At 42.1% G+C, this 12857-nt stretch overlaps 1 protein-coding gene across 5 annotated transcripts in view; it reads left to right on the plus strand.

Annotated features, from left to right (window-relative positions):
• The first annotated feature begins 242 nt into the window (after positions 1–242).
• Positions 243–12857, plus strand: part of ATP6V1H (ATPase H+ transporting V1 subunit H) — a 138464-nt gene continuing 125849 nt past the window's right edge. For 4 of the 5 annotated variants that reach the window (XM_064588333.1, XM_045896557.3, XM_064588335.1 and 1 more), the window contains exons 1-2: positions 243–555; positions 1890–2045. In XM_064588333.1, the coding sequence (XP_064444403.1) occupies positions 1933–2045 (113 nt within the window). In that variant the 5' untranslated portion in view covers positions 243–555; positions 1890–1932. The remainder of the gene's footprint in view (positions 556–1889; positions 2046–12857) is intronic. The other variant, XM_064588334.1, reaches the window with a different exon arrangement.

The raw sequence follows: 12857 nt of genomic DNA on the forward strand, positions 1-12857 counted from the left end.
AAAACATGAAATCAAACATTTCAAAAGAATGACGGTTAAGAGAAACAAATTTTGGCCTGACTCGGCCTTGCGCTGGGGACGTCGGCTGCCCCCAAGCGGGGCTCTGGGTTTCGGGGTGGTGGTCCCCACGTGCCCATCCTGCTCCCCTCCTTCCCGACGGGCCAGCCTGGGCTTAATTTCTGCGTGCCTCCGGGGTCTCTGTCGGGGTCACCTGAACTCCAGCTCCCGGCTGTGCGCAAGGCCCTTCTAAGGGCAAGGGGGCTCCGCGAGCGGTTTTGGATCTTCCCGGCTTCCGGCTTCCGGGATGTCACGTGCCTCTGGTCACGTGACCGACACTGCTGGCCTCCTACTGCGGCCGCTCGGGCTTCCTTCTGCCTGTGCCGCCCTCAACGTCTCCTGCGTGCGGGAATCTCTGCACTTCCCGGGATCTGTGGCTCACTCCGCCTCTCAGGCCTCTGTACCGGGTAGGAGACGCCGACTCGACGCTGACTCGGCGCCCCAGCCGGTCTGCGGCCCCGACAGCCTGGACCGCTGCATCCTCCCTGCCGCCTTTGGGTGAGTTGTGGGGTCCCCAGGGTTCGCGAAGTAAGGCCGCACTCGCGTTGTTTTGTCCCCTACCCCAGCCCGAGGGAGGCGACCCCTGCGGCTTCCCCAGCTTCCCTGGTGCGTGCTCGTTTCTCCCCGCGCAGGCCCCTCCAGCCCTCCTCCCGCCCGGGTCTCCAGCTCTCTTTTCCTTCCAGGCCTCAAGTAGGTTTACGGAACTGGAGCTCCTCCCCAGCAGGAGCAGGGAAGGTGAGGGGTGGGCAGGGGAGAGGGGGACACTTTCCCCAGGATTGGGCCACGGCCCTGGCCTGCTGAAGATTCGAGTTGTTCAGGGATTTAGATGACGGTGAGGAGGCACCTTCACCTACCCCAGGAGAGGCCGCTGGGCCTGAGTCCGCTCGGTGTACCAGGGTTCCAGCCTGACCCGGACAGAGCCAGTTTTATCTCTGCCATACCTGTGTGTATTGCTTTTGCTTGTTTAGGCAGCAAACCCTCAGATGTAGAGATTAAGTTCCAAACTGACTAAGGTCATTGGGATTGCAGAACAGAACTTTGGGTATGGTTTTAGTTTCTTTGTGGCTCTGGCAGTGAACTTATATTTTGTGAACCAGAACCTATATATTTTGTATTGAGATAAAATCAGGCTTAAGCGTTTTACCGGTAAATTTAGAAGTGAGAATTTCATAAAAGCTCATTATTGTAGGTTCTTGTCATTACACTAGACTCCCGTTGTCGGTTGTACCTAAATTGTAATTGATATTTGTTCCGAAACTTTCTCCCAAAATTCATTATGAAAATACTGTGAACTTTGGTTGAAAAAAGAAAGCTCTTTCTTTGAAGAAATGCCATTCCCACTTTAGGATTTTTAATTTGAATGAGTCATTTTAAAAGGCCCTTGTAGGTTTTTTGTATATGTCACTTGAAAATGATGCTTAGTAAATGTAAGTAAAATAATTGGTCTTATCTTTACTCTACAAGTTATTTTTTTCTGTCAGAAGAAAGTTGGTCCCAGTTGTATACGTTTAAACTGTATGCCTATTTTATTAAAGCATGACTTCTGATGTCAGTATCTTAAAGAGTTACTTTAAAAATCTTGCTGCAAGATTAGTGCCAATAATTAAAAAGCTTTTCCTGGAAATGAAAAAACCTTTAGGGAACACTTTTATGGGGTGGTGTGTAATTGGGCAAGATCTGAAAAATAATATTAATATTTAATATCTAGAATATTCAATATTTGAATGTCTGGGGAGAGTAAGGAGATGATGATATTAATTATAACAGCAATGATAGTAGTAGTTGTTAAAAAAAATGATAACATCTGGTATTCTGGTTTCACCTTGCATCAGAATTGAAGATCTGTTGAAAAACATCCAAGATCATAAAATTTAGATGACCAAAATGGATATCCGAGGTGCTGTAGATGCTGCTGTTCCAACGAACATCATTGCTGCCAAGGCTGCAGAGGTTCGTGCAAACAAAGTGAACTGGCAGTCCTATCTTCAGTAAGTACCACTTTGCTGTGAATCATGGATAATCATGTGCTTTTGCATCAGACTTTTTCATGATCATGCTTCTATGAGAGAAATACTGGAAAAATACTAATAAATGTGGAAGAAAACAGTTCCTCCTTAGAATGCTTACCTGACATAGGAACTGCTGGAAACATCCTGAGGCTCTAGCAGGGGAGCAGAGCCGCTCAGAGCAGTTTTGATCTTTTCTGTCTGGAAAGTTGTACTTTTTGAATGAGTGGGAAATGTTCATGGGATCTGTAGCAAGGGAAGGGGATAATGGGCAAAGCCTTCCAAGACTGGCTCGTTGTGCCTTGGTGATCAGTGGGGGGACAGAGGTGTTGCAGAATGGCTCATACAACTAGTAAAAAGTGTAAATGTTTGAATTTCAGGATCTGGGTTTGAATTCCAGGTCTTCTGTCTACTTGAGTGGTAATTTTAAGTGAATCTGTTAACTTCTCTGAGGTTCATTGAAGTAAATGTGAAATGGGATAGATAATCTCAGAGTTGGTGCTCAAATAGTGTACTAAGTATTAACACAGTTGAATACAAGCATTAGTATGTTGAATACACTCTTAAATTTTGGTTCTTTCCCCTTCTTTCTTGTATGCATTAAGATTTAGCATGCTGGTGTTCTGTATTTATCTGTAAAATAAGGGTTTATTTATTTTTGACCGTATTTTATCATATTGACTTTACTTCATATCTGTTTATTTTGGTATATTTATGAGTGACTTATTAAGGAAAGTCAGTTGATATTTGCATATACATTTTGAAAAGCAAATCGAGGAATCTTTAGTTTTATATTTAGCAGTTTGCTTTGCTGTAAGAAGGTCATGCAGTGTACAAAAATGATGGATTTATTTCTGTTAATTTAGTCACTCATCAGACATTTATTGCCTGCCTTTCAAGTGTGAGGCATTTTTCTAGGCTTTGAGGCTTCGAAAGATAAACTTATGATTTGGTAGGAAGTCAAATATATAAACAGATCATTTAAATTTAGTATGCTAACGGAGATAGTAGAAAGGTGCACAGGGAATGATGGGTGGATAGAAAAATGACAGTTAATCCTGCCTCCTGGAGGTTTTCCTGGAGGGGATGTTCAAAGGTAGGGAATTAAAAACAGCATGTTGGGTGGGGAATAATACATGTTTTGGAGGCAGGCAGTGGGGAGGGCTGAGGCTGGGGAGGCAGCCAGGAGCCAGTTGTGAAGACTCCTCCAGGGAACACAGTTTTAAAATTGCTGTTGTAGGTATTGGGAACAACCAGTATTTGTAAGTGTGGGTTACATGTCAGATTGCCTTTTGGTTGGATTGTTCTACTGACAATGTAGAGGGTGGATTTGTGGAAACAAACCTAGAGCTAGGGTTGAGACTGTAGCAGTATTCAGATTGTTGGAATGGATAGAACTGGATAGATTTGAGAAAGTCTTAGTGATCGATTTAATGTATGAGGGTGAGAAAGAATCTAGGATGACTCTGGATTCCTTCTTTAAGGGACTGGATTGTTATGGGGCCATGGACTCAAGGGCAAGAGGAGGAGGGAATTTCTGATGTTTTCTCTGTTCATCTATGTCTCTGTATTTGTTTAAAGCCCCTGTGAAATTAGGATTTTGAGCTTTATTTCCTAATTTTAGTCCAGAGTGTGTTTAGACTAGAGGATAAGGAGTTTCAAGTTTATAAAGCTTGACTCTGTTTATAACCTAAATAGAATGATACTGTTATTGATCATAAGGCATTGGCCGACTGCAGAAGTTCCCTAGCATGGGCATTTGGAACATTTTTCATTCCATGGAGATTTTTAATTGCTTTCTCTTCTGTTCCTCCTTTTATAAGGCCTCTGTACTACTAAGCTGTAGTCTCATTCCTATTTCTGTCCTTTAATTTGCTGTCCATCTCATGCATTTCTTTATAAAACCTTTCTACTCTATATCTGGACACAAATGTTCACCAGATGTTAGTGTGTGCCTGCTGTTGAGCCAACTGTGTGGGGACACTGGTGGGTGTGAAATGTACTTGCCCTAAAAGAGCTTACAAATCTTTGGGGCCGGCCATGACACATGAATTCTCAGGGAATCTTGTATCACATCTTATTCTGATAAAAATAAAACCCTTGGAAAAGTCCTCCAATGTCAAAAGGCCAATATGCTCTATCCCTTACAAACTAACATGTTACAAAATAATACAGTGTTTTAAAAATGTATGTGTGTTTGATTAAACTTTTTCTTGGTAATTGAACTAGACAGTACATAAATGAATGGGCGTGGCTATATTTCAGTCAAGCTGGAATCTATTAAAACTCTACAAGAATCTTCCTCTCGAGTTTAAGGTCTAATGAGGAAACAGATCTTTAAATAAAAATTTCAATAATAAAATGTGGGAAGCATTAAAGTGGAGATATATGTGACGTTTTCTCAAATAACAAAAGCAGGGAACAAATAATTATTTGGGAGCATTGGGAATGCCTTCACAGAATACATGAGAGATACTCGTGGGAGTTGTCCAAGCAGAGGAGATGTGGGCTGTGGTGAAGGAAACTGCAGGGGTGGGGTTGGGGGAGCTGGGATGTGGAAGAAAATGCAGCGCTGGGGGAGCTTCAGGTAGTTGGGTGGGGCTCCCTCCGGGCTGCTGCAGGCCACTCTGTGGCACCTTCTTTCACTGGCTTTGGAGGCCCAAACCTAGCAGCCATTTAAAAAAAATTTTTTATTGTTATGTTAATCACCATACATTACATCATTAGTTTTTGATGTAGTGTTCCATGATTCATTGTTTGCATATAACACCCAGTGCTCCACGCAGAACGTGCCCTCTTTAATACCCATCACCAGGCTAACCCATCCTCCCACCCCCCTCCCCTCTAGAACCCTCAGTTTGTTTTTCAGAGTCCATCATCTCAGTTTGTCTCCTCCTCCGATTCCCCCCCCCCGTCATTCTTCCCCTCCTGCTATCTTCTTTTTTTTTTTCTTAACATATATTGCATTATTTGTTTCAGAGGTACAGATCTGTGGTTCAACAGTCTTGCACAATTCATAGCACTCACCATAGCACATACCCTCCCAAGTGTCTATCACCCAGCCACCCCTACCCTCCCACCCGCCCCCCACTCCATCAACCCTCAGTTTGTTTCCTGAGATTAAGAATTCCTCATATCAGTGAGGTCATATGATACATGTCTTTCTCTGATTGACTTATTTCGCTCAGCATAACACCCTTCAGTTCCATCCACGTCGCTGCAAATGGCAAGATCTCATTCCTTTTGATGGCTGCATAATATGCCATTGTCACATCTTTATCCATTCATCTGTCGATGGACATCTTGGCTCTTTCCACAGTTTGGCTGTTGTGGACATTGCTGCTATAAACATTGGGGTGCACGTACCCCTTCGGATCCCTACATTTGTATCTTTGGGGTAAATACCCAGTAGTGCAATTGCTGGGTCGTAGGGTAGCTCTATTTTCAACTTTTTGAGGAACCTCCTTACTGTTTTCCAGAGTGGTTGCACCAGCTTGCATTCCCACCAACAGTGTAGGAGGGTTCCCCTTTCTCCGCATCCCTGCCAACATCTGTCGTTTCCTGACTTTGTTAATTTTAGCCATTCTGATTGGTGTGAGGTGGTATCTCATTGAGGTTTTGATTTGGATTTCCCTGATGCCGAGTGATGTTGAGCACTTTTTCATGTGTCTGTTGGCCATCTGGATGTCTTCTTTGGAAAAATGTCTGTTCATGTCTTCTGCACCTTCTTGATTGGATCATTTGTTCTTCGGGCGTTGAGTTTGATAAGTTCTTTATAGATTTTGGATACTAGCCCTTTATCTGATATGTCATTTGCAAATATCTTCTCCCATTCTGTCGGTTGTCTTTTGGTTTTGTTGACTGTTTCCTTTGCTTTGCAAAAGCTTCTTATCTTGATGAAGTCCCAATAGTTCATTTTTGCCCTTGCTTCCCTTGCCTTTGGTGATGTTTCTAGGAAGAAGTTGCTGCGGCTGAGGTCAAAGAGGTTGCTGCCTGTGTTCTCCTTTAGGATTTTGATGGACTCCTGTCTCACATTGAGGTCTTTCAACCATTTGGAGTCTATTTTTGTGTGTGGTGTAAGGAAATGGTCCAGTTTCATTCTTCTGCATGTGGCTGTCCAATTTTCCCAACACCATTTGTTGAAGAGACTGTCTTTTTTCCACCGGACATTCTTTCCTGCTTTGTCAAAGATTAGTTGACCACAGAGTTGAGGGTCCATTTCTGGGCTCTCTATTCTGTTCCATTGATCCATGTGTCTGTTTTTGTGCCAGTACCATACTGTCTTGATGATGACAGCTTTGTAATAGAGCTGGAAGTCCAGAATTGTGATGCCGCCAGCTTTGCTTTTCTTTTTCAACATTCCTCTGGCTATGCGGGATCTTTTCTGGTTCCATACAAATTTTAGGATGATTTGTTCCATTTCTTTGAAAAAAGTGGATGGTATTTTGATGGGGATTGCATTGAATGTGTAGATTGCTCAAGGTAGCATGGACATCTTCACAATATTTGTTCTTCCAGTCCATGAGCATGGAACGTTTTTCCATTTCTTTGTGTCTTCCTCAATTTCTTTCATGAGTAGTTTATAGTTTTCTGAGAACAGATTCTTTACCTCTTTGGTTAGATTTATTCCTAGGTATCTTATGGTTTTGGGTGCAATTGTAAAGGGGATCGACTCCTTAATTTCTCTTTCTTCTGTCTTGTTGGTGTATAGGGATGCCACTGATTTCTGTGCATTGATTTTATATCCTGCCACTTTACTGAATTCCTGTATGAGTCCTAGCAGTTTTGGGGTGGGGTCTTTTGGGTTTTCCATATAAAATATCATATCATCTGCAAAGAGTGAGAGTTTGACTTCTTCTTTGCCAATTTGGATGCCTTTGATTTCTTTTTGTTGTCTGATTGCTGTGGCTAGGACTTCTAATACTATGTTGAATAGCAATGGTGATAGTGGACATCCCTGCCGCATTCCTGACCTTAGGGGGAAAGCTCTCAATTTTTCCCAATTGAGAATGATATTCGCTGTGGGTTTTTCATAGATGGCTTTTATGATATTGAGGTATGTATCCTCTATCCCTGTACTCTAAAGAGTTTTGATCAAAAAGGGTTCTGTACTTTGTCAAATGCTTTTTCTGCATCTGTTGAGAGGATCATATGATTCTTGTTCTTTCTTTTGTTAATGTATCACGTTGATCGATTTGCAGATGTTGAACCAACCTTGCAGCCCAGGGATAAATCCCACTTGGTCGTGGTGAATAATCCTTTTAATGTACTGTTGGATCCTATTGGCTAGTATTTTAGTGACAATTTTTGCATCCATATTCATCAAGGATATTGGTTTGTAATTCTCCTTTTTGATGGGGTCTTTGTGTGGTTTTGGGATCAAGGTAATGGTGGCCTCATAAAACGAGTTTGAAAGTTTTCCTTCCATTTCTATTTTTTGGAACAGTTTCAGAAGAATAGGTATTAATTCTTCTTGAAATGTTTGGTAGAATTCCCCTGGGAAGCCATCTGGCCCTGGGGTTTTTGTTTTTTGGGAGATTTTTGATGACTGCTTCAATTTCCTTAGTGGTTATAGGTCTCTTCAGGTTTTCTATTTCTTCCTGGTTCAGTTTTCGTAGTTGATACATCTCTAGGAATGCATCCATTTCTTCCAGGTTCTTCTCTAATTTGCTGGCTCATAATAGCTTCACATTTTCACTTATGTGGGGAATTGAAAAAACAAAAACAAAACAGAAACACATTCACAGATACAGAGAACAAGTGGTGATTATGAGAAGGGAGGGCTGTGTGGGGAAGGGCAAAAGAGGTGAAGGGGATTAAGAGCAACAGAAAGTTGCTCATAATATGTTCTTATAATTGTTTGTATTTCTTTGGTGTTGTGATCTTGCCTCTTTCATTCATGATTTTGTTGATTTGGGTCATTTCTCTTTTCTTTTTGATAAGTCTGGCCAGGGGTTTATCAATCTTGTTAATTCTTTCAAAGAACCAGCTCCTAGTTTCGTTGATCTGTTCTACTGTTCTTTTAGTTTGTATTTCATTGATTTCTGCTCTGATCTTTATTATTTCTCTTCTCCTGCTGGGTTTAGGCTTTATTTGCTGTTTTTTCTCTAGTTCCTTTCCTAGTAGCCATTGTGACACTTCTCTTCCCTTACTAACCATATCCAGACAAACTCTTTTAGCCCTGCATCAGAACCCATCTCACATCTGACCTCTTGTACTCTAGCTCCACTGTCACTGCCCTCTGTAAGCGCTCATTATCTCCCACATGCTCTCTTCTTAACAGCCCCTTGCCTGCTGTCCCGGCTTTCACTATCCCCCGTAGGAGCAACTCTCGTTTTTTTTTTTTTTAATTAAAAAATTGATTTAATTGACTACACTGTTATGTTAGTTTCTCAGGTGTACAACATAGTGATTGGATATTTTTATACATTATGGAATGATCTTCTTGGTGGATCTAGCTACCATCTGTCACCACACAAAATTAGTACGATATGATTGACTGTATTCCCTATGCTGTACTTTTCATCCCCATGACTTATTTATTTTGTAACTGGAGGTTTGTACCTCTTAATCCCCTTCACCTCTTTTGCCCTTCCCCACACAGCCCTCCCTTCTCATAATCACCACTTGTTCTCTGTATCTGTGAATGTGTTTCTGTTTTTTCAATTCCCCACATAAGTGAAAATGTGAAGTATTTTGTCTCTCTGTCTGACTTATTTCCCTTAGCATATTACTCTGTAGGTCCATCCATGTTGTCCCAAATGGCAAGATGTTATCCTTTTTTATGGCTGCATGATATTCCATTGTGTATATACCACATTTTCCTTATCCATTTGTCTGTTGGTGGACACTTAAGTTGCTTCCATATCTTGGCTATTGTAAATCATGCAGCAGTAAACATTGGGGTGCACATATCTTTTTGAATTAGTGTTTGTTTTCCTGAGATAAATATCCAGAAGTGGAATTGAAGAGCAATTCTTTACAGTGCTGTGACAGTCATTTTGAAAATACAGATCAGATTATGCCATCCTGCTCACAAACATCCAGCAACTCTGCTTTTCTTGCTCTTTCAAGCTACTGCTGCACCAATGTCCTTGGACTTACACTTCCGTCTGGAAGTTCCTCCCTAGATCACTTGGCTCATTAACTCACTTCATGCAGGTGTCTGCACAGGTGGCTTCGAAAGGCCTTCACTGTGGGGCACCTGGGTGGCTCAGTTGGTTAAGCCTCTCTTGGTTTTGGCTCAGGTCATGACCTCAGGGTCTTGAGATCAAGCCCTGCATTGGGCTCCCTGCTCAGCGGGGAGACTGCTTCCCCTCCGCCCCTCCCCCTGCCCATGCACCCTCTGTCTCTAAAATAAAGAAATAAATCTTAATTAAAAAAAAAAAAAGAAGAAAAAGGCCGTCATTGTAATCCACCTAGAATATATGCTTTCCTCTGTTGGCACCTTCTAGCTCCTTACCCAGCTTCAGTTTTTTTCAAGCATTTAGTGTCCTGGCATTATGATGTGCATGTGTGTGTTTAGACAATTATTTATTTTTGTGTTTGTATGTTGTTTTCCCCACTGCATTGCAAGCTCAAAGAGGGATGTTTAACTCACTGCTGTGTCACCTGTTCTTAAAGGTGCCTGACACACAAGCTGACAGTTAATCTTGGCTGACAAGATCGTGAATGGGTAGAGTGGATGTTGGGTAGTGGTGGAGACAGTGTTTGGGAAAGGAGTAATGTACTTGGTAAGTCATGTACTGTTTCATGTTACTTTCATGGCAACACTATGATCTATTTTTCTATCCTTATTTTAAAGAAGAGTAAATAGCTGTGCAGATAGATTAAGTAACACGTAGAGGCTGATAAATAGGTTTTAATTAGTCAGTTGATTAAAAAGATTTTTTCTGAATGCCTCTACCTAGGTGTTAGGTAGAACTGCCATTCAAATTCACAGTCTGACTGATGTAAAAGGAGTAATGCGGCCAGATGTGTGCTTGAGAAAGCTGGTTGGTAGTAGGTAAGAGGGATGTGGAAGAGGGGTGGATCGGAAGCAGGGAAACCCTTTGATGGATTGTTACCTTAGGCCTGAGCTACTCCAGAGGCAGGGAAGTCAGGAGGAGACTGATGCTAGTGGAAGGATTGTTAGGACTGGTGCCCGAGTGTTTGTAGATCATTAGAAAAGAGACCAGAGTCCCTAACTTGCTAAGTTATGGAACTGTCAAAGGAACGTTCAGAGACAAAAGAATTTAAGCAAGAAAAGAAAAAGGTTACTTACAACAAATGCAAGAAAGTCAGACTTCAGGACTGACTTAACAAATAAAAACCAGTTATTTAAATGGGAAAGAAAGCTGTAAAATGCAAAAGTTACAGGTTTAACCTTCATTGTACACTTTAGTCATGGTAGAAAAACCAGCTTTTTCACATGATTATTCTATCTACAAAGGTTATGATATGCTTTTATATATCAGCATAGCAAAATTTGGAACTGAAATTGTTTTAGCTAGAAGTTCAGGTTTATGAAAAAGACTGTATTTATTTTGGGGCCAGAGCTGGACAGGATGACCTTGTTGGTCTATCCCAGGGTACAGAGTGCATTTTTTCCCAAGAAAACAGGGCAAAGTGTCTTTTTTTTTTTTTTTTTTGCTTTCATTATTCCATTAGCCAGGCTGCGGTGGAGTGTGTATAGGGATATATGTTAGTGATCTCAGTTCTGCCCCTGGTGGGTCTGGAGTGCCTGTGTGCTTGCTCTGTAGGAGGAGAGGTCCCCATGTGTGAGTGGGGACTGCAAGAGGGCAGCCTGGGTTGGAGCTCAGACTGTGAGCTACCTATGCAGAGACTAGTGGGGAGCACTCAGGGAGGATTCAGGGAGTGCAAATGGAGAGAGCCTTCCACAGAACCTGAGGCACAGGGTAGGAGATAAGGAGTCTGTGAAGAGCACTAATGAGTGGCCTGAGGAGGACAAGAGGAATCTGGAAGTTTAGGAAGAGAGTGTCAAGAAATGGTCATGTTGTCACTTGCCTTAGAGTTCTAGAAAGATAAGGACTCGAAATTCCCCTTTGGGTTGGTAAGGAAAGGATTGTTGAAAAAATCCAATGCATGAGAATAGTTAAAAAAAAAAAAAAGCCATGTTAAAAAAAAAAGGAGCATATGTGAAAACAAAGTTACAGTGCTTAAAACTGTAGAACTGATATAAGAATGACCCCAGTAGATTACAAAATCCAGAAGCATGTTAACAGGATGTAAAATAGTTTAGTATGTAGTAATAGTATATAGAAAACTCAGAAGGGATAAAGTAAAACACTGAGATGTTGAATACCTGAAAGTCAAGATCTTTGGAGGAAGGTGGGGTTGTGGGAGGAGTGTCAGGAAGTATGGACGTCTTGGGGAGGGCACAGCTCTGAGGACCTCACTTTCCCAGACTCTCCTGTGTGCTCAGGAACCTTTTCTCTTCAGGACTTTGCCTGACTCCAGGCTGGGCTCTTTACCTTCCATGTCCTGTGTTCCCCACTCCATCCCTGGTCTCTCCTGGGAGCACTGCCTACGTAGATCGCCCATACACCAATCTCCATGTCAAGGCCTGCCTCCAGGAACCCAATCCAACACAGATCTGGAAAAGGACTACATTTCTGTAACTATGCATATGGGGAAACCTGCTTCAAATTCATTGTTTCCACGGTTGGGCTTTTGTGGAATGCTAGTCTCTCAACATACTTGGGGGTAAGGGGTGGGGAAGGGCAGTTTTTAAAACTACTGAGTTAAAAAAAATATATTGATGCTATTTGAATGACAAAGCATATTATAAGACATTTTTGATTTAATTTAATTTTTTAAAAAGATTTATTTATTTATTTGACAGAGAGATAGCGAGAGCAGGAACCCAAGCAGGGGGAGAGGGAGAAGCAGGCTTCCTTTGAGCAGGGAGCCTGATGCGGGGCTCGATCCCAGGACCCTGGGATCATGACCTGAGCCGAAGGCAAACTCCTAACGACTGAGCCACCCAGGCGCCCCAAGACATTTTTAATTTTAAACTTGTATTTACTTCATGCTTATATCCATCGAGTGCTTTTTCTTGTATTTTTTTCACAAATGCTCAGTGGAGTAGGGCAGGTAGTATTGTAATTGCCATTTTACTGGTGTCACAAACATTGCTCAGAGGGGTAGGGACTTACCAAAGTTTCACATCTGGAGTTGGAACTCTTCCTCAGATTGATGCAAATTCTATACTTTCCCCACTATTCTGATAATCTGAAAAGATTGGTGTATGTCCCGAAGTGTCCAGTGTCACAGAGACTAGCAAGGCTGTTTTGCTGACAGGTCTTTTTATAAGGAAGCGTCAGACAGGGTTTGAATTGTTGATGAGTGGAGCCAAGTCAGTTGTGAGGTCAAGCTGGGTTGGAAAGGAAGGTGATGATGGTTCAGTTGTGATGATGCTGAATTTGTGAAAATGGTAAGGGGTGGAAGATAGTCGGAGATGGTTTGGCAGAGAGAGAAGACTAGACTCTCTTGGTTTGAATCTCACTGAAGGAAAGAATTTGGGAGAGAAAAGTAAGGTAACAAGGATTGAGCTCGGAGAGAAGCCTTGAGGAGCAAAGAACCATGGAGGAAGGGACCCCTGAAAGAAGTAAGAGGAAAACAGGATAGTGTGGGATGATTGGTGGGAGGACAGGGGTCAGGATGGAAAGGTTATTTTTTCAGACAGGAGGAGGATCACATTTTTCTGAGTCTGGAGAGAATATGAGAATACGCTGGAGGTAATGATTGTAGAAGTTCATATGAATTGGCTTTGGTCTTGATGGAGTAGAAAAC

This window comes from Mirounga angustirostris, unplaced genomic scaffold, assembly GCF_029215605.1.
Source record: "Mirounga angustirostris isolate CCGP_5_RB_7025 unplaced genomic scaffold, mMirAng1.0.hap1 SCAF_4, whole genome shotgun sequence".
In the NCBI taxonomy this organism is placed as follows: domain Eukaryota; kingdom Metazoa; phylum Chordata; class Mammalia; order Carnivora; family Phocidae; genus Mirounga; species Mirounga angustirostris.